Source organism: Rhynchophorus ferrugineus, unplaced genomic scaffold, assembly GCF_030347505.1.
Source record: "Rhynchophorus ferrugineus isolate W39M unplaced genomic scaffold, kcgeb_rfMv2 rfM1, whole genome shotgun sequence".
NCBI classification, from domain to species: Eukaryota; Metazoa; Arthropoda; class Insecta; order Coleoptera; family Curculionidae; genus Rhynchophorus; species Rhynchophorus ferrugineus.
In genome coordinates, this window is record NW_027472580.1 from 5,229,199 (window position 1) to 5,255,983 (window position 26,785).

At 31.9% G+C, this 26,785-nt stretch overlaps 2 protein-coding genes across 2 annotated transcripts; both read left to right on the forward strand.

Annotated features, from left to right (window-relative positions):
* The first annotated feature begins 631 nt into the window (after window positions 1-631).
* Window positions 632-9,530, forward strand: LOC143194841 (uncharacterized). The gene is made up of 2 exons (XM_076401579.1): window positions 632-728; window positions 6,798-9,530. The coding sequence occupies exon 2, from the start codon at window positions 6,920-6,922 to the stop codon at window positions 9,035-9,037; it is 2,118 nt and encodes a 705-aa protein (XP_076257694.1). The 5' UTR covers window positions 632-728; window positions 6,798-6,919; the 3' UTR covers window positions 9,038-9,530.
* A 4,292-nt stretch (window positions 9,531-13,822) lies between these two features.
* On the forward strand, window positions 13,823-21,680 carry LOC143202880 (uncharacterized). The gene is made up of 2 exons (XM_076414853.1): window positions 13,823-13,964; window positions 19,586-21,680. The coding sequence occupies exons 1-2, from the start codon at window positions 13,938-13,940 to the stop codon at window positions 21,464-21,466; spliced, it is 1,908 nt and encodes a 635-aa protein (XP_076270968.1). The 5' UTR covers window positions 13,823-13,937; the 3' UTR covers window positions 21,467-21,680.
* Window positions 21,681-26,785: the final 5,105 nt, after the last annotated feature.

Genomic DNA, 26,785 nt, shown 5'->3' on the forward strand with positions numbered 1-26,785 from the left:
AATAACTACGTAACTTGCTCATCAAATATCTAACATTAAAAAGAGAAAAATAAAATATTTTAGCAAAAAAAATGAACCGACTTCAAAATATAGATAAGTAACTCAACAAACATTAAAACGTTTTTTTGTGTTAAAAATCTAAGTTTAATTATTTTTTAATTTTTAGTGAATTTTTTATTGATTTTTTGTAGTCGGTTCAATTTTTTTTTGCTAAAAATATTTTATTTTTGATGATAACTACACCCTAGAATTAAAGGTATTAATAATAAAATTTTATAACAAAATAAGTACATTATTTCACAAGTGGCTTTTAGACAAGTATTTCTTTATCTTGTAAACTGTTTTTAAAATGCGATAAGATATAGACACCTTTTGTATATAATTGTACAATCTAAAACATTTATCTGCTCTATTTTTATGAGGAAGCCCCCATTTTTACGAATTTGCCTTAATAAAGTTTGTTGCGAATAAAAACTCAATAGGAACTTCTTACATTTGATTAATAATGGTTTTCCGAATATTACTACCAATTGTTACTTCTATGCAAATTTTGAAGATCTCACACGTCTGCCGTGACGGGATTATATATCTTATCTCAATCTTCTTATCTGATTCAGATTATAAATAAATATATTAATACAGATATGTTGTAAGAGACATTAAATTACACACAGTCCGTAATTATTTAGTTCGAAAAATATATATGTGATAGTGTAAATATCAAATATGTAAGTTAATACTACAATTTAAGTTTAATTAGAAACGTTTGGAGAAATTTTTTTAAAATATTATTCGTTTTCCTCCAAGTACATTTGATAAGAAATAATTTAAAGGAATTTCTTCGTATAATTTTGTGATGGAAAAGTTTGAATCTAGCAGAAATCGTTTACAGCGAATAATTTTATGCATATACGCACTTAAACATACTATATTTATTGAAAATAAGTAATTCAAATACGTATCCAATGAAAAAAATATGACTGAAACACTCAGGATTAATTTATATTTTATTTGTTCAGTACTTAAATTGATTAAATATTGTACAATTGCGGCGCCTTCGCCATTATATAAATATAGCCTTCACCACTATATACACTAACAACAGCATGAGTAAAACAAAAGAAAAAAGAAGAGTTAGAAGGACTTGCCAAACATTATTTAATAAATGCTCGAGATAATAGAAAAGTATCCTAGAAATTTTCCTAAATCTCAAATGACTATTTTTTAAACTTAAAATCAAAATCATGAATAAAGAAAAAGCCAGTGGTTTTGCTGACTTGATAATGTGTTGTAACCATTCTCGTAATCAAACCAGCAACATATAGCCGATTTTGCAAATGTGTCTACTGTTGAAGTGTGTCTACACAACTATCTCCGGATTTGACGCATGCGCATATTGAGCTCCATTTAATTTTAAAACCGAGAATAATTTTTTAGTTAGTTTATGGTGATGTTAATGTGAATATTCGGCTTTACACAAAATAGTTTCGGCTGTCCCACAGGCAACGTACTGGCGACATAATGACTGTGACATACACTAACGACACTCTCGTCCTCTAAATAGATTTTGACATAGGAATGACTTGGTCCCAAATACAACGCCATTAAATAAAATTAAAAGTTCTTTATCTAATAGAAAATAAAGGCAAACCAAACCAAATCCACTTATAATCTGAGAACACAAAGGTTAACTTAGACCAGATATAAGCAACTCGTAATGAATTAGTTAAAAGGTCCCTTCTAAGAAATGAAAGCAAAATGATACACATCCATGCATATAGAAATATATACAAGTATTATACAAATCAATGATCAAGCCAATCTGGATATGCGGCATTCAATTATGGAACACAACAAGCAATAGTAACATTTAAATATTGAAAAGGTTCAAGCTTCAAAGCTTTAAGAATATCCTCAAAATTAAGGGACAAATTTGGTTTTGGTTGCTTACCTCCAGAGTACATTCAAGTAATATAGAAAAGTACTTTGCTTTCTTAATATCCTTTAAAATATTATTTCTTGTTATCACCTAATAACTTTTATAATAACAATAATTTTGATTTATAATAATAATATGCTGACTACTAAAATCACATTTCCTTTAAAACTAAAATTGCAATCATTAAGATTTTACCAGACCTAGAAAAAATTATTTCAAAATTAAGTCAATTAATTAATCAGAAGCGGTAACATTTGATATTTTGACGTCACTTATCGTTTCCTAATCATCATTTCCCCATTCCAACGTTTGAAGTGTTTAGTGCGTTTAAAATTTATTTGGGTTATTTATCTTTTATTTCACAGTTAACCCATTGGTTTTCTGCTATTAACAGAAGAGAAAAATAAACTGCGATGTATTAAACTTGACCAAAATCGATTCGTCGATAGTGGTTGTATGTAGATAGTATTGCATGTGTTGTATAACCGCCACTGAAAATATATATAATTTTATAACGAATACTAGAACTGTTATAGAAATGAAATGAGTGAGTATTCTAGACCATGAATATATTACCATAAAATTATAATAATACGCTGACTACTAAAGATACATTTATTTTAAAATGTAAAGTGCAGTTACTAAGATTTTACCTGAAATAAAACATAGCATTTTAAAATTAAGTCAATTAATTGAGCCATATTAAGTCAAAAACCAATCAAAAACACTACCAAATATTGACGTCACAAATCGTTTCCTAATCATCATTTCCCCATTCCAAAGTTTGAAGTATTTAGTGCGTTTAAATTTTATTTGGGTCATTTATATTTTATTTCACAGTTAACCCATTGGTTTTCTGCTGTTAACAGAAGAGAAAAATAAACTGCGATGTATCAAACTTGACCAAAATCGATTCGTCGATAGTGGTTGTATGTAGATAGTGTTGAATATGTTGTATAACCGCCACTGAAAATAGATATAATTTTATAACGAATACTAGAACTGTTATAGAAATGAAATGAGTGAGTATTCTAGACCATGAATATATTACCATAAAATTATAATAATACGCTGACTACTAAAGATACATTTATTTTAAAATGTAAAGTGCAGTTACTAAGATTTTACCTGAAATAAAACATAGCATTTTAAAATTAAGTCAATTAATTGAGCCATATTAAGTCAAAAACCAATCAAAAACACTACCAAATATTGACGTCACAAATCGTTTCCTAATCATCATTTCCCCATTCCAAAGTTTGAAGTATTTAGTGCGTTTAAATTTTATTTGGGTCATTTATATTTTATTTCACAGTTAACCCATTGGTTTTCTGCTGTTAACAGAAGAGAAAAATAAACTGCGATGTATCAAACTTGACCAAAATCGATTCGTCGATAGTGGTTGTATGTAGATAGTGTTGAATATGTTGTATAACCGCCACTGAAAATAGATATAATTTTATAACGAATACTAGAACTGTTATAGAAATGAAATGAGTGAGTATTCTAGACCATGAATATATTACCATAAAATTATAATAATACGCTGACTACTAAAGATACATTTATTTTAAAATGTAAAGTGCAGTTACTAAGATTTTACCTGAAATAAAACATAGCATTTTAAAATTAAGTCAATTAATTGAGCCATATTAAGTCAAAAACCAATCAAAAACACTACCAAATATTGACGTCACAAATCGTTTCCTAATCATCATTTCCCCATTCTAACATTTTAAGTTTTTAGTGCACTTAAATTTCATTTGGATTATTTATCTTTTATTTCACAGTTAGGAAATTGGTTTTTGTACGACTAATGTAAGAAAAAAATGAACTGGGGTGTATCAAGTTTGTCCAGAATCGATGTATCGATAGTATGTACTAAATTCTCTTATGAACTCTTAAACTAAATATCTACTTAGCTTCTTTTATTTTACTTATCTTCGCTGACAACAGTAGAGCTCATACATCGTCTGTATGAAAGTTGTGTTTGAAATGTTTGAATTTCCTTTTCATTTTGAGAATATATGGTCATTTAACAGTAGTAAATATTCTGTGAGTTCAGATAGAAGCCTATATTTTCTTTTTGTTAGCACATACCCACTGGTGCTACTAAACCCTCATCACATTATATTAAATAATGTGTTCGACACACACTCATGTGACACGACTCAAATGTTATCGACTGTGTTATTTTTCTTGATATAACTATTAATCATAGTTAATTATATTTCATATATAATCAAAGGTACCGATAATACTGACAGTACTGTAAGGCTGATTTGCGCCTTACAAGATTTAACCATATTTCTCCAACATTTTTCTAAATTGGAATGATGATACACAACTTCCTTGGACTTGCTACAGATGCATAATCACATTAGAGTGTTTAGTCATTATAAAAATTATTAATTAATCTATAAATTAAACCTTAATAAAAAATCGTTTTTTGGTTCGTCATAAAGCAGTTTCTCAAAAATCATCTAGCCTATTTCATCAACAGACAGGCTCGTTAATATTGTGGCAGATTAATTTACGCCAGATAATATTCATCACTGGTGTCCACAAATAATCTTTGATTTTATCTAGATCTGTCAATTTAATACTGTTTCGTTACATTACAGATTATGGGTATTAGACAATCCAAAGTACATCAACAAGTAAATATACCCAATTCTAGTAATTGTACAAAAAGAGGATTAAACTTAAACATTTTTGGAAAACAAAATAAGGAATTGGTAATAAGCCACCATGGTGAAGTACATAAAAGGAAGCGGTATCAGAGCGAGACAAATCCTTCATCGAATGAACCAACTGTTAATCGACAACGTACAAACAGGTTCAAAGCCTCAAAGACTTCTAAGAACTATACAGCGGAATTGAAAGAAATTGAGGAGAAAGTTCAAACGTTGAACGAAGACATTAAAACCGCTATTAAAAACAAGGATTTCGGACTACTTAGGAGCAATGAAGTAGTATTACAAGAATTAGCAGATAACATAGATTCCTTGAACTTTGTAACAAACTCAAAACTTGCCCAGAAAAAGATATCGCTGAAATCCGATATTGATAAAATATTTGGAATCGTCGATAAACAATTGGATCTGAACAGATCCAGGGTTTCCAGACAGTCAAAGGGCGATCTAAAGAGGAATTACCTAAGCAAAAGTAGCGTAAATGTTATTGGTGAATCTTCTTCAATCCCTTTAGATGATGGGGGGTTCAAGATAAAAGGCAAACATTCGTTGCAAGGAGTAAGAACTGATCGATCAACTAAAAAATCGGATAACTGGAAAGATAGTGGGAAGCCGAAAACATGCGACGCCAACACAGATAATATCAAGAGTTCGAAAGCGAACGAGCAATTCGCACAACAACTTAATGCGATAGAAGAAGGAGGAACGACATTTCGAGAAGACGAACAACGTCTCAAGGAAGTTGAAGAAAAATTGGAAGCATTGAAACCCGAAATCATTTCATTCGTTGGTGTTCGATCGGACAATAAATTCTACGAACTTGACGAGACAATAATGAGACTTATTTTATTACTGGACCAATTAGAAATAAATAATCAACTCCTGAGACAAAGAAAAAGAAATATGTTAAAGGAACTTCACAAGTTTAGCGAAAAACTCAACAGCCGAATAGAATAAACTGAAGAATAACTTAGGATAGAAAAGAAGTTGTCCGATACTACAAATGTTACAGGGATACTTAACGTTCAACAAATAGTAGTCGAGTAAAGACAATTATTTAAAAATTATATGTTACTGAAATTTGTTTTCACAATATTTTCAGAAATGTAATATAAAACATTAATTAAAATAATAAATGTCTGTATACTAAAACATAAAAATATATGCAATCTATCTCAAGAACTAACACTCACTAACCCTAATTATATGGCATTTAATTAAATCTAATTGCCATTAAGTGTCAATAATCAACAAAGAATAAATAAGTTAAATGACTACAGCTTCGAACACCATAACAAAAGTAACATAATAAACACATTTACAGACAGAACACAAACAGAACTCTAACAACTTCACAGGATCAAATAGAAAGGTTCAGGAATAAAATGTCATATAGTTACATATCTTATTACATTAATCGTTAAACACCTTAATATCAAACTCTTTTCAAAAATTACTCTCAATATTGCACAATTTCTTTTATTTCTCCTATGTGTTTCATCTATGCAAATTATGAAGTTAATTTCATTTTTTATCAATAAAAGCCGCAATTTTACATCATTAGTTACACAGAGGCAAATATATCTCTTAAAATAGTTTTATAAGCTTGGCGAAAAAGTGGATAACCGAGCTCATCTATTCGATTATTCACTTAGGATAGAATAGGATAGGCATCTGGATATAATCGGGCACTAGAAAAGGCCTCTCAAAGTTAGAACATGCGCAGAAGAACGAATCAACTGATGAACGTTTGAGGCATTAAGTTGAGCTGGCTTTTCAGGTGAATAAAATAAGATTGATTGACTTGTAGTCTATCCTAAGTTATTTTGTACATATGTCATTTGAATTTGTGGTGCAAGAACATCGCAATGTTGCCGTATCAACCGGCGTTGCCAAACTTTGTAGTTGTTGATGGTGAATTGGTGGTGGCCTAAAGGGTCATGGCGGTCGCCACATATTGTTATCACGGAAAACTCGATAATTTTCGTTAATGAGATACCCCTTAAATGTAGTTTATAAGACACTATTTCCTATATAAATTTGAACAATTTGTAAATATTATTGTAACGGACTTATTATCTACGAAATATCGGTGAATTCTCTCTATCCCTACTGTATCTTTGTCAATACTATAACTAATTTAATATTGTTTTATGTTACAGATTTATCAGATGTAATAATTACAAAGAAGAACCAAAACTACCACATATAAGTATAGTACAACTATACTTGTATAGTGTAAGAAATTCGCTTGAAGCCTCTTCACAAAAGTGCACGGAATATAATGTTTCTTCGACACACTATAAACAAACACATTTATAGGACCGTAGCACCAGAAACCTCTAGAAACAATGCAGCTGAAGTAAGGCTAACTGAGCGAAGACTTCGAACACTGAAGCCAAAAACAGATACGACCATTAAGAAAAACGGTTTCAAACGGAATAAGAATATCAAAACATTGAAAAACTGGCAAAAAGAATTAGCTGAAAAATTGGACAAACAAAACAAATCGCTGAAGTTCCACATGAGCGAAATGTTCGGGCAGATTGAAGAGCCGCAGAACTTAAAAAGATTTAATGTTTCCACGCCCACAGTGGATGATTTAAAAAAGAATAGCGCAAACGGAAATTTCACATATTGGGATGCTAAATGGATGCAGATTCAAGCAGGACGAGGTGATCGATTGGAAATCAAACCCCACGAAGCAGACATCCATTCAACCGAAATTCCTCCGTTCAATTTGGTCGTTGATAAGTCAGGACAAATTAAAACAAACGAACAACTCGCACAAGTGCACAATCTATCTGAAGACGAAACGAAACTGATGAAAATCGAACAAAAATTGGAAGGGTTGAAAGCCGAAATCACTTCATTCGCTGGTGTTCGGTCGGACAATAAATTCTACGAACTCGACGAGACGATGATGAGACTTATTCTGTTACTAGACAAGTTAGAAATAAATGATCAAATCTTGAGACAAAGGAAAAAATATCTGTTAAAGAAGATTCACAAGCTTAGCAAGGAACTCGACTGCCGAGCTCAGCAAAAGGAGTTACTTAAAAGAGAAAAAAACCTGAAAACAATATCTAAATCTTTAGAGGTTCCACACCAGAACGAGGAGGACATCGAAAAAGCGAAATTATACGTAAAAAACATCGAAAAACAGCGAGAACAGATAACTGTTAATAATGAAAACTTAATGGTTGATAATGATTTTCATGAGGGACTTCAAATCTTGGAAAAAGAAATGAAAAACCAAATGCTGAAGTACATGCATCCGTTAAAAGAGTGTCGAAGGAGTAGCGCAACTATTGATCATTTTATTCAACAAACTGGGAAATTACTTATTATAGAGAAAAAACTTAAAAGAGTTATTGATTGGTTACAGATTCCGCAGAAAATTTCAGATGATATTGAAAGAGTGAATGACTGTCTAAAGAATATCGCAAAGGAAATAGCCCAGTTCGATTCATATGATGGTCACCACGAGTTATATGAGTACTGTGTTCGTATATATTTCATGGTATGTCAACGAATACAAATATTTAGAGCCAAATTAGAAAGTGATTTAAATAAACGGAAGGGTCTTACCTATATAACGACTATGAAACCATCACCACTTTATGAATATACAAAAGAAAAAAATCACTTCAAAAACTATTCATATCGGGTTAGTAATCCACCTAGAAATAGTAGAACAATAGATAACGTAGCAAAATCTAATGCACAACGTGCTAATACTATTACAACAGATGGAAGGTTAGGAAGTTTCAATAACAGTAAAAACGGAAAACAACACGATATCATACCAGGCGAATTCAACGAATTAGGTCAGCATCTGGCCAAGACACCGATTCCTGCAAACCGTCAAGATTTGTTGGAAATGAAATCTGCTGAATTAAAATCTGTTAGAGAAGTTCAAGAAGAATTACAAAAATTGAGATCAACTGAAAAGGAAGAATCGAAAACAGAAGAACACAGGCAACGCCTTAATGAAGTTGAAGACAAATTGGAAGCGTTGAAACCCGAAATCTTTTCATTCGTTGGTGTTCAGTCAGACAAAAAATTCAACGAGCTTGACGGGACGGTGCTAGGTTTAATCCTGTTACTAGACAGATTAGAAATAAATGATGAATGCCTGAGAAAAAGGAAAAAATGTCTGTTAAAGAATATTCACAAACTTGGCAAGGAACTCGACTTGCGAGCTCAGCAAGAGGAGTTTCTTAATGGGAAAGAAAAGCTGAAAATAATATCTAATTGGTTAGAGACTCAGCACAAAAACGAGGAGGACATTGACAAAGCGAAATCATACATAAAATCCTCGCAGAAATTGCTGGAACCGATGGAAGCATTTAGTCTCAAAAACAATTCATATCAGTCTTATTCATATATATTAGTTTGAAAATAAAAAAACCCGCCTATATTATGAAGCCACCTCAGTTATGAAGTAATCCTTTATCTCATTAAAAAAAATTGAGTAGTTACAATCTTTATGTCTTATTTTTATCAGCGAATACTGACTGAATCAAATCTATAATGGGCCAATTAACACAGTATATCTTAATGATGTAGAAATAAACCTTATGAAAAACTTTAAGCCGTTATAACTAACATGAAAAAATATTTACAGTGATCAAAACCTCGTTTAATTTTAAATTAATTTAACAATGTGAAATGTAAAATACCATTGGAAACTTTTTTGGTGCGATCTATATAACCTGTATCTAGTAAATGTAGTTTTATAAATTGTTATAATGTATAATGGAAATATTTAAAAGTATTGTGTTTCTTTAATCTGAATACGGTAGGAAAGAAATTATACGTCAGAAAAATTGGTATATATTTTGATATATAAAAATTAAAAAATAGGTAATAAAAAACATAAATAGAAATAATACAGTGCCTTTTATTTTATATTTATTTTTCCTTCTCCCTATAAATTATGTTGTAAATAAAATACAGTTTATTTTTACACTTCTTTGGGTAAATTAATAATCAAAGACAAGTTTGTTTACTCAAATGAATAATTCAAAATTATATAGTTGTAAAACAAGCGAAATTGTAATTGTCTAAAAGGAATTATGAATTGAACGTAAATGATTTACTAAATCGTATGTCTGGTTTAGCTAATACTAATTCCGTCATCGGACTTATTTAATGACTTGGCATACAACATATAATATCATCTGTTGTTTAATTCTGATTCCTTAATTTTCGATTTGTCATGTTTCATCTTCGAAGCTCCTCTTGTGGAAAAGGTGTGTGACAAACTCTCAAGAAATGCTCAAAAATTCCACAGTCTCGCGACGTCTTGACACTCTTCGTCTAGTTTCGGTATCTGAAAATCCGTTATCCGGAACCATTAGGGAAATATTTCAATACTCTAAATTTTCCTTAATCACCAACAATAATCCGAGGGAAAAGCTTCGACTATGAGATACAGTGCATCAAGAGTGAGCATCACAATTAGATGTACAACAGAATGAAAAGAATGAAAGAGTTATAGAATCAAGAAACAGTAAAATGATTACAGAATTAGTCAAAGAAGATGAATTAAGAAACAGTAGAGTTGAGATTTAACAGAAGAAGAACGACAAAGTATAAATAATGGAAGTCAAGAATCAAGAACAGTAGAATTCTTATCGTGTGTAGAATCATCAATAGGCTCCGATTACGGAATCAGAATTATCCTAAACTAGACAGACGATTTAGTAAGTTATTTCCATCCAATTTATCATTCTTTCACTAATACTTATTGATTTAGTATCATTAATTGTATATATTTTCATATTATTCATTTATATATTGGTTTTTGAGCATAAATTTACGCAATGTAAAGATAATATAAATTGTATTTCATTTGCAGCATTGTTATCTCTGTTGAACAACTCAAAAATGTGCGATACGCCAAATGAGAATAGTTTATCTTATATACAGAGAAAAATTGAATACTTGAGTCAATTTACCCAGTATATCCTGATTATGTAGGAAGACAGCTTATGATAAATTTGAAACCGTTATAACTCATGTGAAATCACATCATTCGTCGTTGTTTGGGCAGATAACAAATTATACGAACTTGTTTATTTTACGATTTATGAAACTTTTATATTACTAGACAATCAATAGCTTCAAATCATCTAAAACTAAATCACTCCAAACACTATTCCTATCGATCCAAAATAGCACAGAAAAGTGGTCAGTTTGAAAAATATACAACCACCTATATTATGAAAGATCAAACCACCTCAGTTACCAAGGAATCTTTTATCTCGTACAAAGAAAAAATAATATTTACAGTCATTTTGTTTTATTTTCATTAGCGAATCGGAACAACACAAATAAAAAAATGAAAGAGCTAGAGAACTAATACCAGAAACTGTAATTGAATTATAGAATTAGTCAAGGAACATGAATTAAGAAACAGTAAAAAGAGCAAAGATGTAATCAGAGATAAGAAGAACGAAAAAGTATAAAGAATGGATGTGAAGAACATTAAAATTTTTATATATCGTGCGTGTAATATCAGTAGGCTCCGATTTATAAATAGATATACATATACAATGTATAAAGTATAATTACACGCTTAGCAGCAATATTAAATATATATATATATATATATATATATATATATATATATATATATATATATATATATATATATATATATACTAGCGACCCGCCCCGGCTTCGCACGGGTGCAATGCTGATACTAAATTAAATACACTACAAACACAGCGGCCCGCTCCGACTTTGCACGGGTATAAAATATATATGCCTATGTCACTCAATGAAAACATGATTAAAATCGATCCAGTATTTTTGGTTCATTCATTACTGCCCTTGGCCTGCACGCATTAAATTTGGAGTAAAACAATTCCCCTTCCCCTATACTTACTATGAAGATTTCCTGCTATCTTTGGAATATCTAAATTCATACAATTTTTATTACATTACACATTTTTAAACGCAAATTTTAAATTTGTAATATCTCCGAAAATATTTGTTTAATTTACATGCTGTAAGGAACCATATTTATCTATAATAATTGCACACTGTATTTAAGATACTTAATTCGATAAGGATTAATGCCGTATTGCTTAAAATAGCTTCGTCAATAAGCCATTTTCTCACGTAAAAAGTGAACAATAAAAATGGTTAATGTGGGTTATCCCTAAAAGATAAACATATACCATCGCGGACTTTTTTGTAGACCTTTTTATGGTGTACAATACTGTAGTATATTAATTTGATCTAACTCGTAGGGTTAGGCAGCGTTTTTGCTAATTGCTAAATAATCCTAAAAAAATAGGTTAATTTACGACATCACGTTAGAAACCTCTAAAATTAGCAATGTTGCCTTAGTATATTATGCATGTATTATACATATAAACCTTCCTCTTGAATCACTCTATCTATTGAAAAAAACCGCATCAAAATCCGTTGCGTAGTTTTAAAGATTAGGGACAGAAAAGGCGACTTTGTTTTATACTATGTAGTGATATATATATATATATATATATATATATATATATATATATATATATTATATATATAATATATATATATATATATATATATATATATATATATTTTATATATATATATATATATATATTTATATTATATATATATATATATATATATTATATATATATATATATATATATATATATTATATATATATATATATATATATATATATATATATATATATATATATATATATATATATATATATATATATATATATATATATAATTATTTTATATTTAGAAAATTATATTTTAAATTATATTATAAAGCATGTATGTATATTATAATGAATTTGACTCGGTTAGAAAAAAGCTTTAAAATATAATTTTTAATATTATTGATAAGCGTTTAATAATACTTTATACATTTCAACAGATAACAGAAACATACGTACAAAACTTATCTTATCATGTTTATCGTCAACATGAACAGTATTCCTTAGCTTTCAAAGTAGTCAATCAATAAAAATAATTCCTCTAATTAGATTAAAATCTCAGGAACTTCCGAACAACCATATGCTTTACAATAACGATAATTTTTTAAATAATCGATTCACACCATATGTGTATAACATATAGGTATATAACCTTCAATTAAGATTTCTAGACGACCAGCTATTCGAGTAATTTTTGTAAACTTCATTTAAAATTAGTTCTACATCACCAAAATTATTTTGTGGAAACAACAAACGAAAGTCTGAGGTACACGGTAAATGCATCAAAACGTCAGCCTCAAATGAAACTATGAGTTAATATATTTCGTCATCTTAGTTAGTGCCGGAGAAGGTGTTGAAATAACAGGTCAAATAAAAAGTCCCCGGCCTGGCACTTAGACAGCTCTACAGAATTAAATTACAGACAAAATTACAGTCCAACAGCGCTATGTAATAGCCGCTGTTGATGCTCCTTCCTTTTTCAAAGTACTCGATGAAAATTATTCCATGCGCATCCCAAAGTACACACGCCAGAACCTTGCCGGTCGACTGTTGCGTTTTCCCACGCTTTGGAACGGATTCATTGTGTGCAGTCCACTCGGATTACTGTCGATTGGACTTCGGAGTGAAATTTCAATTTACGATCCTTAAAAATCATTTTGTGGTTTTTTTAAATGTTTACGTCGGTAACAACTTCTTTTAGACGTCCACTTCGTTCACCATATTCGATGCTCACTTCACCTTGTCTTAAACGAATGATCCGACAGCTGTCAAATTTCTACACGCATCTTTTGAGGGTTAGGGCTGACTAAAAACATATGTATTTAATTCTAGTAGCGCCATCTATGTGTCACGCCGGAGACTTTTCAATTGACCCGTTAATATCTAACTGTTTAATAACATAAAAAAAAATATTTCTGTAAGTACCTGACTGTATACGTAAAAAACGGTGTTTCCAAAATTTCTTATCACTTTATGATCTGATATTTGTTATCAACATGCTCCATAGTTATGCTTAAATAGAAAAATAGCAATTACAGTTTTCATTTCATAATGTGTGCAGCATATTAATTAGCTTTTAATTATATGTAATTATTAATAGAGAAAATCACTAGACCATGTAAGTGAATTATCTAATTTAAATGATTTATTAAAAATTATTCATCATCTTCTGGTAATTTTTAGTTCATTTATAATATCGATATTGATAAGATATAATATAATAGCCAACCCGCTTGTTCAATTATATACATAAATTGCTACATTTGTTTGTAATGACAGTTAGTGTTGTTCATACCACGTCGTCCTGAGTACTGCCGAATAAGTTATTTCAATGGCTTTTAGAAATTGTTGTGGAAATGTAAGCAATGAAACACTTTTTTATTGATCTTTGATAGCAACGGATATAGTAACGGATATAATAATAGAATGTACTCGAGAACCACAGAATTAGTGTATATTTAGTTTGATTTTGAATTAATTTTTATCGTTAAAAAACTGATCAAATTGTAGCACCTTCGCCAAAAAATAAGTTTATTTTTTATTCGAATTCGTTACCATATGATATATGATATGATACAAATGATATATACAAATTAACTTATTACTACTGTTTTGTTATACTTGCATTGATATACGAGCATGGCCAGTACGTCATATATATGTATTATATATATATATATATATATATATATATATATATATATATATATATATATTATCTGGACTGGGCGTAAAATTTAACGTGGGCTCCGAACCCCCGGTCGACATTAAACCTACAAACTGTCGAGTAACCAACTTTAGAAATCATCCCAGAAGCAGAATATCCGGCCTTACCCAGCCTGGTTACTGGCTTGACTGGGATCATTTTCCTTGTAGGGTTTTACACTGTTGCCTAGAACATTCACAAATTTTAAACAATCACAAACATACATTTACGACCATGTCCCAGCAGGATTCGAACCCGCGGCTATCGCAACAGTAGGAGGACCGTCCCGTCGCTTTTACCACTACGCCACCAAGCAGGCTATTTTAGCTATTAAATTTTAGAATTCACTTGTAGGAATGTCCGAACACTCACTACTATTTTTGAAGGAATTAGCACGAGAATTAAAAACGCTAATTGAAGAAATACTTATATATTGCGATATTAAACGATACATGTGGTCGATGGGAGAAATGACAGGATATTAAGTTAGGTAAAGGAAGTACAGTAGCGCTGTGGAAATGATCCTGTTACAAGGGAGAAGAGAAAAGAAAAGAGAGCGAGACGTCGTCGTGGTAGCCTTTTATAGCCAGGAACCGCATGGTACCAATCCACCGGCGTTACCAAACTTTGAACTTGGTGTAGGTGAATGTGTGGTGGCCTAAAGAGTCATAGCGGTCGCTACATCACTGCCCTCCTAGTGGAGCTGCCTTGGAACGTACCTCTATCTGGTGCAGGCGCCGAAGTGCACCCACAATTACGCAATGAATCGCCAAGGGACTGCTTATGAGATGGGAATCCCAACCTGAGCGAGATGAGCTGCCATCGAAATTGTAACAGGACGTCGCTCGTCGTGGGGCGTTGCAATTTGTTTGAGGGTACTCATAAGTGTGGTGTGTTACGTGTCCCATTTCGTGATAAAAAGGTGTGCATGTGTTGATGTTATGCCTGATGGGCTTCTGTGGTTTTCGTCCATCAAGCTAGTCCCGTGGGATAATATTAATCATGTGATGTTGATGGGTTCCATTCCTCGTGCTATCCTTCCATGCACGTGTCAAGCATCTGTCGAGGGGATTATATTGAGCTGTTTCAGCTGTTAGGCACTTTGATCACGTCGGGGTTACTAATTGAATGTTAGTCGGGTCGGTCGGTCGTTCCGAATGTGTGGCTGTCGATGCGATTGTTTGTCCGAACACACTACTATTTTCAAAACTGTTTTCTAAACAAATTCTTGTGGTTTAGATTGCTTCAATATTCTGAATCTCAGTCATACGACATTGTTTTGTGTGCGTTGGTTTAATTGTTGCTTTGACGTTAGCGCCACCGCACATTTGGACCGCATAGGTCCAATCTGACTTTACGATTAACAGATAAACCAATCTCTTTGATTTTTGGTCAAATTGAGAGGATCTTCCGACTAATCAGTAAAGTAGTTACGAGGGTCATTATTTATATTTCGGGAATAGGAAAAAACCAATGGTTAAGCTGCGAATATATTTTTATTGTTTTTCAAAGTACTCGCCACGATGATCGATACACTTTTGCATACGCTTAAACCAATTTTCAAAGCATTTATTCCATTCCGAATCAGATATATTCAAAACATGATATTTGAACGTTTCACTGGCGTCAGGAAATAGTTGACCATGCAGATTATTCTTTACGGATGGAAACATAAAGGAGTCATTGGGTGCCAAATCAGGTCTGCACGACCGATTACCCATCAATTCGATGTCTTAGGTGCTCAAATAGTCTCTTGTTTGAGCCGACATATGAGAGCTCGTATTGTCATGATGTCTTGTTTCTTGTACTTATTTCACCGAAAACTTCTGATAAACAAATAGTTGTGTACAATCAGAATTTACTGTTTTACGAGCCTCTAGAGGCACTGCTCGTGTGTGTACAACTTTTGTTGGATTTGGTTCATCTTGGAACACCTATACAGTCGACTGCTGCTTACTTTCGAGCTCATACGAATATATCGATGATTTGTCACCTGTCACGATTTTATAAACGTCTTTCAAAGCAATGCGATTGAATTTCTAAATCATTTCTTTGCACCAATCGACACAAGCCTTTTTTTGAGCGATTGTCAAATTGTGTGGGATCCAACGCAAATATAACTTTCGCACAGCTAAGTGTTCATGTAAAATCGCATATATGCTGGTGGAACTAATGCTTAGGGATGCCTCAATCTCACAATAGATGACATGAAGATCTTGCTTAACCATTTCGCACACAGCGTCGATCTTTTATGGTACAACAGCCGATTTTGGACAACCTTCACGAAACTCTTCGGACAGCGAACTATGACCATTATTGAATTAACTAACCTAACGATACACGGTGGTTTTTGATTGAGCTTCATCGTCAAAATTCAAATTAAGTTGATTGATGCACTCTTGTTGTGATAATCCACGTCGAAGGTCGTAAAAAATCATCGTACGAGAATGTTCACGATCCATTTTTTCCTAGATGAAACTTTCAACTATATATAAATAAACAAATAGCGTCCGTGCGACAAAATGTTCTGAGTGTGTATATCCTCAAAAATGTCCAACTTTACGATGGAACCGTCAGATGGACTCACATGACAACAGTATTGCCAATTCCCGAAATATAAATAGTGACCGTCGAATTCTTTGAGTCTAATTTTCTTTGCTGTTTATCTAGCATATTTTCAATTTAACTTACCGTCGACATATATGCTGAGGAATTCAACTGACTCTACTTAAGAAATCGGGCATCCGTCAAGTGATATATTAAGGCATTTGTCATTTTTCTGCAACGCAAAATTAACATGGACATTGGAGATATTAGGCAGAATTTTGCCACAGCCTTAGATAGAGATTCACTTTTTGCCATAATTACAGTGTTGTAGGTACATTCCAAGTTCTGTTTTTTTTTTGGTGAGACATAGCAATATGTATTTCTTCGAATGTTTTTCCTACAACCGCTGTTACTCTGTGCACTTGGTCAATTGTCGCATGATGATTTCGAAATCTAAATTGAAAATCTGGTATTTCCATAAATGGTATAATATGTTTTAAAAGCAGTTTGTAGTTTTAACAGGCATTAAACGTACCAAATTACAAGCCACTCCGTACAATCGGTGTTCCATTTTTTCTCAAAATGGAAGGCAATATTTTCGCTACCTCAATTAATATAAATTGACACAAATATAACAAAAATAAATAAATATAAATGTATAAGTGTATTTTAAATACTAGTACAAGTACTTGTTAATATTACATTTACTTGATTTATGCAAAAGTGTAATGGAGACCTAAAAATACATTTTAAAATTGTGTCTTTAAAATCATTAGAATCCCAAAAATGTATGTGCTTTTCAAAATATCTCTCCAAATATAGACGATGTTATTATAATGGTAAAATATAGGAACTTAATAAAAGTGATATGTTAGAAATCTACAAAAAGTATAATAAAATATCAGCACTTTAAATTGTTTTTCAAATATAACAGTTCAATTGAAAAGTCCAAGGCCTGACATATTAAATTCATATGTTTTTTAGTTAGCCTAAAACCTTAATATAATATTAAATATTAAATAGCGTGTATAAATTTAACAGCTATGGGATCATTAGTTTGAGAATTATAGCATTTTGAGTGAAGCAACTTTTGTTAATGTGAAAAAAAATTGATAAAAAGAAATTTCGCGTATTGATAAAATATTGCCTTTTGAAGGGAAAATCTGCAGTTGAAGCAAAAACATAACTTGATGCCGAGTTTTCAGACACTACCCCAGGAGAATCAATCCTCAAGGATTGGTATGCTAAGTTTAGATGTGGTGAAATGAGCATCGAAGACGGTGAACGCAATGGACGCCCAGAAGAATTTGTTACCGGCAAACACATTTAAAAAATCCGCGAAATTATATTATTGAAATATTATTATATGAATTAAAAAATTATATTGAATGACCGTAAATTGAAATTAAATGAAATAGCAGACACTCTAAAGATATCATCTGAACATGTACATTATATTACTCACGAATATTTGGGTATGAGAAAGCTCTATGCAAAGTGGGTGGGCTCATCTTTTGACCAAAAACAACGACGAGTTGATGATTCGGAGCAGTGTTTGAAGAAGATCAAGCGTAATAAACCTGAGTGTTTGCGTGGATATGTGGCAATGGATGAAACATGGCTCCATCATTTCACTCCGAAGTCCAAACGGCAGCCATCCAAGTGGACTGGACATGATAAACCCGCTCCAAAACCTGGAAGAACACGAGAGTCGGCTGACAACGTTATGGCGTCTGTATTTTGGGGTGCGATCGGAATAATTTTCATTGACTACCTTGAAAAAGGAAGAACCATCAGCAGCGACTATTACATAGCCTTATTGGACCGTTTGAAGGACGAAATCGCCGAAAAACCGCCGCATATGAAGAAAAAGAAAGTGCTGCTTCACCAAGACAATACACCGTGTCAAAAATCCATGAATTGGGCTTCAAATTGCTTTTTTATCCACGGTATTTTTCAAATCTGGCCCCCAGCGACTATCTGGCTCCTGTTCTCAAATCTGAGAAGTATTCTCGCTGGAAAGAAATTTTCGTCGATTAAAGTGGTGATCGACGAAACTGAGGCCTATTTTGAAGCAAAGGGCAAATCGTACTACAAAAATGGTATCGAAAAGTTGGATGGTCGCTATAATCAGTTTATCACCCTTGAAGGGAATTATGTTGATTAAAAAAACTAAGTTTGCAAAAAAAAATATGTTTTATTATCATAGGCCAGGGACTTTTCAGTTGACCTTTTGGTAGCTAAAGGATGTAACCTTATAGATCTGAAAAAAATATCTGAACAATCTTAACTTAAGGGGATAAATACGCTAGGTAGGTAGTAATTAAATTGTTAATTTTATGAATGTTCCATACGTATAGAATAACTCAGTTTTGTGCAGAGAAATTCTAAATTCAATATTTGTTAAAAGTTTTGTTTGTTACACGTAAAAAAAAACTTATTAACTCTGAAATATATTCTTATACGAACATTATGTTCACTAAATACTTAATGCCGTGAAAATTTTATATTTTCATACGTATTACATCTTAAGAAATAAGAACAGAGTTCCAACCTTTAAGACCGTCAAATCAATGAAGGGGGATAGTTGTACACGTCATAAAAGCTGGCGAGAGGCTAAAGTTTAACAGATAAAAATTAAACGATATTCACCTTTTGTTAAATGTTTCGTCACTCAAAAAACCGTACTAAACGTGACAATATTTAATATCCGTTTTATATTACAGATTCTGAAATACTTTGGGTGGAACAAAGAAGAGAAGACAGATCCGCGACATATATCCGATAGAGAATATTTAACGGTTAACAGTCAAACACCTCTCATGAATTCCAGCTGTGGGGTATATATGGAACAGCTACCCGAGAAAACCTTAGGGAATGTAGAGCAATCAGGAAAACATCATGAATTGACCGAAATTGTGGTAGAAGAAAATTCCTTAAGGACTGGTAGCAAAAGCAATGTAGGGGAATATACAGAAAATAATACAGATAAAGGTCTTAGGCCTGTTCAAGAGCAATCTGTAACATCTGTTATAATTTCAAATACAGTGAAGGAAGAAACTAATACAAGCATATCTTTACCGATAAAGAAACCAGATATTGTGACTCCAGCTATACAAAACCAGATGGATAAACTCGAATTGAAGAATGACGGTGAGAAAAATTCTGTAGATTTGAAACCAGAATCCGACAATCTAAGCAAAAGGACAACGGATGAAGATAACGAATATCACAACATTCCCGAAGTCAGAAATAAACGGACTAAATCTAACGAACCTCAGCCTAAAATTATTAGTACATCTTCATGTAACGTATCGGATCAATATGAAGATCCTAAAGGCAAAAACCCCGATGGTTTGGAAAGTAATAAGATGCCTGAATACATTAATCAACAGAGTCTGCACGTTGTCAATGGCAATTTGGGACCAACTAATGCTTCATTAAATATGCAATTGGAAAAGACGGAGACGAAACCTAGTGAATTCACGGACACTGTCAAAGAACAGAACCTCAGCAAATCTTCTATTAACATTTTGGAAGAACTGGAGTTACGCTTTGAAAATATTAATGAAGAGGCAAAAATCGCATGGAACACGGATGAAATAAACAAATGTAATAAATTATCTCAGAAAATAAGACTACTTTCAAATGATCTAAAAAAAAACTCGTTTAAAAACGATTCGAATTTGAATGATCGGAAAAATCGTTTGATAGGTGATATGTCAATGTTAATTAAAAATATCGAAATAGTTAATTACTTCATAGAACTGCAAAATAACCTAACCCCTATAGAAGAACTGTTATTAAAAACCGAAAATTATAAAGATTTAAATACCTTATACGATGAGCTCCAAGTGGTCCGAAATAAATTCAACGAGTATCAAGTCAGTGACGTAGCAATTGATAATATCAGGCAGAGAAAAGCCAAAGGGCAACAGAAGACCGAAGAACTCATTCAAAAATTGATATCGATCAAACATCGACTGAACACGAAAGAAATTGATGAAATCCAAGAAAAAGTCGAAACATTGAAGTCCGATATCCAGTTGTTTGTTGGTATAAAATTAAGTAATAGGTTCTACGAACTGGACGAAACGATCATTAGACTCATTTTATCATTGGACAAGTTAGAAATCACAGACGAATCCCTTAGAAATAGGAAAAAACACCTATTAAAGGAGCTTCATAAACTAGGAGACATGCTCGACGATTATGCTCAGAAAACCGAAAAATTACTTAGTAGTGATAAGGAACTGCAAAAGGTATTTGAAAGGTTAAAGAGCCCAGATGTGAGCGAAAAGATAATCGAAAGTTCAAATAATTCCATTGAGAAAATCGCTGAAGAAATACGACAGTTGATGAAAACAAACGAAAATGTTAATCTTATTGAGAGATGCAAAAACTCTGAAACTGAGTGTCAACGTATAAAATGTTTAATAGATAAATTAGAGAATGACTTAAATGCACGAAAACTTTCTTCCAATGTTTTGATTACAAATTCACCCACTTCATCTGAGCATATAAAACAAGATCATATCGAAAACTCTACGTCTGATATCCCTCCTGAATTACCTAAAACCAATCGAGAATACGAAAGACTTGAATAAGAAGACTTGAAAAGTCATTGTAAATATACAAGTTATACAATATTTTAATACCTATTCCTTCGTGACTCGAGTGTATGAAAATACTATAATAACATTAATATAAGTTAAGTTAATTTTCATTTAATTACATGGAGACATGTTATCCTCATCTTAATTAATATATTAAATGTGTATATTCTTCTTCGATACCTATTAAATGGGATTATTTTGATTAGTGACTAATTTTGTTTCTGCCCCTTTATTACTCTTGGGAGAAAAACCAGGATTCCTACAATTAACAATTTTTAATTTAGATGTTATAATTTTCCTATTACCTTTAGTGATTTAGCAATCTGGTCAATGGACAATAAGTGTTTTTTTATGAAAATTATTAGCTGGAGATTCCAGAACATCAGAAGTTTTCATTCACTGCAATAATTTTATCATAAGCTTTCGTTTCTTTCTGAACATGATTTTCTAAACTATAAATCGCTCAGTAGCCAAACGGCTATATTAAAAGATGATCTATTAACCGAACAGTTAAGCAAATTAGAGAATGAAATCATTCATAATCGACTGTTGAATAGATACAGACAAACACCAAGAAAACATTTTCCATTGTTTATTTATTTTGAAAATAATAAAACGTCTAATGTATTAATCAACAGAATCTGGATTTCATTAGTGGCTTGTTGGTTTGGAATAAATTATTTCTCAATGAAATGCAGAATTCGGAAAAAACGTAGTTGAAAATTTATAAATCAACTAATATCATGGATGAACTAAATTATAGTCCATTCAAAGTTTTTTTAGTAATGCGTCATGGATATTTATAAATTCGAAACGTTGCAATGTTGCCGCATAAACTCTGAGTTTTAGCTCAATTTGGCTTTGACATACAAGAAAATTTTAATCTAAATAAAATAATTGAACGAAAATGTTATAAAATATAACGAAACTTATACATTTCGTACACAAACTATTTTATCGATATAAACATAATTTAATAAAATTATATTAGAGAAAATTGTTTTTCTTAGAAGTATACATAAACTAATTAGCGACATATAGCTTTTTCAGCCTCATTTCATACACTCTTACAGGGCATAGGGATTAAATCGTGTAAAGATAACCGTCAGAGAGCTTTAATGGAACTTCCGGACATTACCAAAAAGAATTCAATTTTTAATGGCATAAAATAAGACCAAGAAACTATTTGAATTTATGTATCTTGATGAAACTTGAATATTTCAGAATGGTTCAGTAAGAAAAAAGTGTAAAGACAACACAAATGGATGGAAAAAGGTTGAAGTTGCATTATATTTATTAATAATTAATTGCAGATATATTGCTGGTCGAGAAGGATATTCCATCAAAAGCTGTTTGGATATGTGGAAGGAAGCATTGTAACCAAAACACCTCGGTTTGGATGAACTCGATAAGATATACAGAGGAAGTAATTCGTGAACACGTTGTAACCAGATTAGAATTTAACAGTTTACTGATTGAATTGGATGGTGAGTCGGAAAGTAAAAGTAACTGAAGGAAACTTTCAGGATATGTGATAAAGCTGTGAAATGCTGGACATTCCTAAGACAGAGTAATGAGAGTGGAAACAACTAATGGTATGCACATAATTAATTGAATATAACTGTAGAAAATGGTATTGTAGGGCGTAAAACATTTGTGTGCGCCGATATCATTGTAATTGTTCAAAATTAAGTGGTATAGTATTTGATTAGAAGGTATGAGGAGAGAATGAATACTAACTATTTTGTAGATATGGGAAATGCATTAGACCTAATTCAGTGATTAATTTTATAAAGAATGGTGTACACAGATACTAGCAAAAGAAAGAAAATATACAGTGATACAAAAATAACTTGACAAATAAACACACTATCGAAGGAAGCAAAAACTAAACGTAAAAAAGTTGAAATATGATCTCGAATGAAAGTAAAATAGCTTTCTCAAATATACATTTGTTAATTAGGTGGATTAAGCCTCCAGGGGGCTACCACTCTTATGTGTGGTGTGGAAAAGAGTTTAAATTGAACAAAATAAATCTAGCCTACAAACTTTTTGTTCAATTGTTTTATTTAGATTAGAATTTTGTTGTATGTCAAAGCCAAACTGAACTAAACTGAGCAACATGGCAATGTTTCCACGTCATAAATATCCATGACGCATTACTTAACAAACTTTGAATAGACTATATATTATATATTATAGTGTTAACTAAAAGCTAATCTCAAAATCCAACCTCTAGGTAGAATAATAATTGTAAAATTGCTATAAAAATCTGCTTATAGCACTACCTGTCTTTCGTGTCATTAAAACCCAAGTCAGTTTAGTCAAAGCGTTGTAAAGCTATAGCTAGATCTACAATCAGATAAACTAAAGATCATCTAGCATATACTTCCATAAATCATTGTCTTATGACAAAGACTAAAACTACTTCTCTAAATCTTCAAACTATTCTTCTCAAACACCTCCCTCCAATTGAAAGGCCTACCTAAATCGGTATCTTCGGTATTAACTTCGAAGGTGGATGGAATATTTACCTATACTCACAATGGAATTGTAACTACTCGCTACTCACCAGAAAGTATCCATAAAATTTCTTGCACTGTTGGGATATTGTTTGAAAGGAAATATTTAAAAACGTATGGCAAAGTAGAGGATTTGTATATAGAGATAGATATTTTAAAATGGTGCATAACAAATAGAAATAATAAAAAGAGTGGAAAGACAAGAGAAGTTGATGGAAAACAGGAGGGTATTTATTTCTTGAGCAGTTTTATTCCACAAGTCCTAGAGCGACTATCTCTAGTTTCAAAATCAGCTATTTAAGAACTAATAGGAACCATTAGTTAATGTTTTGGACCATTGTGTGTAATTGTTCAGAATGTACTTGAGCATTTGGTTAAAATGCTTGTTAAGTATTTTGCCGATATGGCAAAGACATTAGGAAGAACCTAGGGATTAACTATAATTTTACCAAGAAAAATGTACGCAGGTACTAAGGAGAAATGCAATGATGTTAGAATAACTTGCCAAGGAAACGTAGCAACGAAGAAAAAAAGAACTAAAGATAAAAAGATGTATATGATCTTTAATGAAAGTAAACACATTACTTTAATATGTAATTGTTAATCGTATATAGGTGCTTTGGAAAAGAGTTTAATGCAAGATAATAAAACAACTCTAATCTACAAAGTATTGTGGCTGTTTAATTACTTGTAGTTAAAATCATTCGGTAATATATGCCTTTGACATTATGCTACATGTTCAAATAAATTATATTTTATAATATTTTTTTTTATATTATTTTATTTACAATAGAATGTTTTTATATATCAAAGCCAATATATAAACTAAAAGTCAAAGTTAACTGCGGCAATATTGCGACGTTTTGGTGTCATACATTTAGATGACGGTTTTATTGGATAGATTTTTGTCGATATAATATGCCTTAATTATAATTATCCTTCATCTATTAACTTCCTATTTACATGAAGGATCTTGATGATCCGCCATTCCCACTTCTTGCCAATATACCATCTCTAGGCCTAAACTTTCTATCGAAAATATATAATGAAATATGGAATTCACATCATTTTTCCTCTAACTGGATACAGAATCCTTGTCTCAATATGGAAGCCTAACAAATACAATTAATACTAATAATAACAAATCATTTAGTGGGGCTGCGAACACTGATACCTCTAAGTCCTCTATAGTAGTAGGCCTATTTACGCTATTCTAACAGCTGAAATATTCGCAATACAAGAGACCATAAATCCACAATCTCCATGCTAAAACTTGGCTTATATACTGTGACTTGCGAAATGTACTGCAAACTACAGATTATCTTCCTCACATCCGCTAGTGATATAAATTATTAAATAATATAGCCTGGTCTGTCTCTATTATGACAGAATAGCATAGTTCTCGGCAAGACATCAGCCATAAGGGAATTTTTGGGAATGAACTGGCTGATAACCTCCCCAGATGCGCTATGACAAATTATGAAGATCTGCTGGAGGAAAAAAAACAACTTTAGATCCAATAAAAAGGATACTTTTCACTTGCCATTTCTTCCAATTCAGTTCGTGCCTATTTACTCATTCCATCCTAATGGACCGAAGTGAAATACCTCTTCGTCCCCATTATAAGTAAACAATGTTAGTCTCCCATATTTTGACAAAATTCACAAAACATATTAAATAATCGAAGTCTTGCCATGTCTGATCTATTGAAAAATGCATTTATGCTTCAAAATCGCCAAATATTATTTGATTTCCTTAAGAAAATCTTATATCCAACTTTGAGGGATGTAAGTCATGCCTTTAGACACCATTAGGAACGATATATTTTAAATAGTGTAAAGATAATCGACGAAGAGGTCTAACAAAACTTCCGGTCATTAAAACTGACGGAACTGTTTCCTCCTCCAGCCTAAGAGGAGGAAACAATTCCGTGAGATCCACCTCCTAGGCTGGAGGAGCAAAACCAGCTTTGGCCCAACAGGAAGTTCTCTTAACCTGCCATTCCTGTGCAAAAAAATATATTTACAAATAAAATTAAACAAGCCGCTGATTGGTTCATTCCAATTAACTCATTTCGTCCTAATAGGTTGAAGTGATAGACTTCTGTGTCCCCATTACAAGGAACCAAAATCACCCCCATATTTTAATAAAATGCAGAAATATACTAACAATTCGAAGTTTATCTGATCAACTGAGGAATGTGTTTATGCCTCAAAATCGGGCAAAATTATTTGATTTCCTGATATTTGTCTTTCCTCCATATTTGTTGTGTTAGTTTCGTTATTGAAATTACAACAGCTTAGCGGCTCTACCTTATTGTTCTGGGATTTCTTGGAATGCCCAACTCAGGAAAGCACTTCTTTACCCTCGTTATTTCTTTGGAAAATAAAAATTTGGAAATTAAATTAAACATGGTGCTGATTGGTTATTGTCTGTGCTGATAGTCTCCAGAAAATGTTAAAGCGTTGCGACACTCTAAACGAAATCATCTCCCTACTTCCGAAGACAAAACCAATAATTGGTAAATGATGAGTTAGTATCACCTAGTTTCTATAGATATTTCATGGAATTCGCTAGCAAGTTTTCTCAAAGCAATGGAAGTCGAAAAACAAAGTTTGAACGTTCCATGATTAGCATCTGAATATATTCAATAACATAAAATGTAAATCTAGATGTCAGAGCTATCGAAAATTCAAATTTATATAATATATTACGTTAATTTAACTTGTTATACATTAATATTTAATCATACATGAAAATTTTCTATAAGTACCTGAATATGTACGCA

Bases quoted from the DNA above. Each gene is read 5' to 3' on its own strand.
- LOC143194841 (XM_076401579.1), top strand. From the start codon at position 6,920: ATGTTTCTTCGACACACTATAAACAAACACATTTATAGGACCGTAGCA.
- LOC143202880 (XM_076414853.1), top strand. From the start codon at position 13,938: ATGGCTTTTAGAAATTGTTGTGGAAAT. The intron at 13,965-19,585 runs GTAAGCAATGAA...TTTATATTACAG, and splicing joins TTAGAAATTGTTGTGGAAAT to ATTCTGAAATACTTTGGGTG.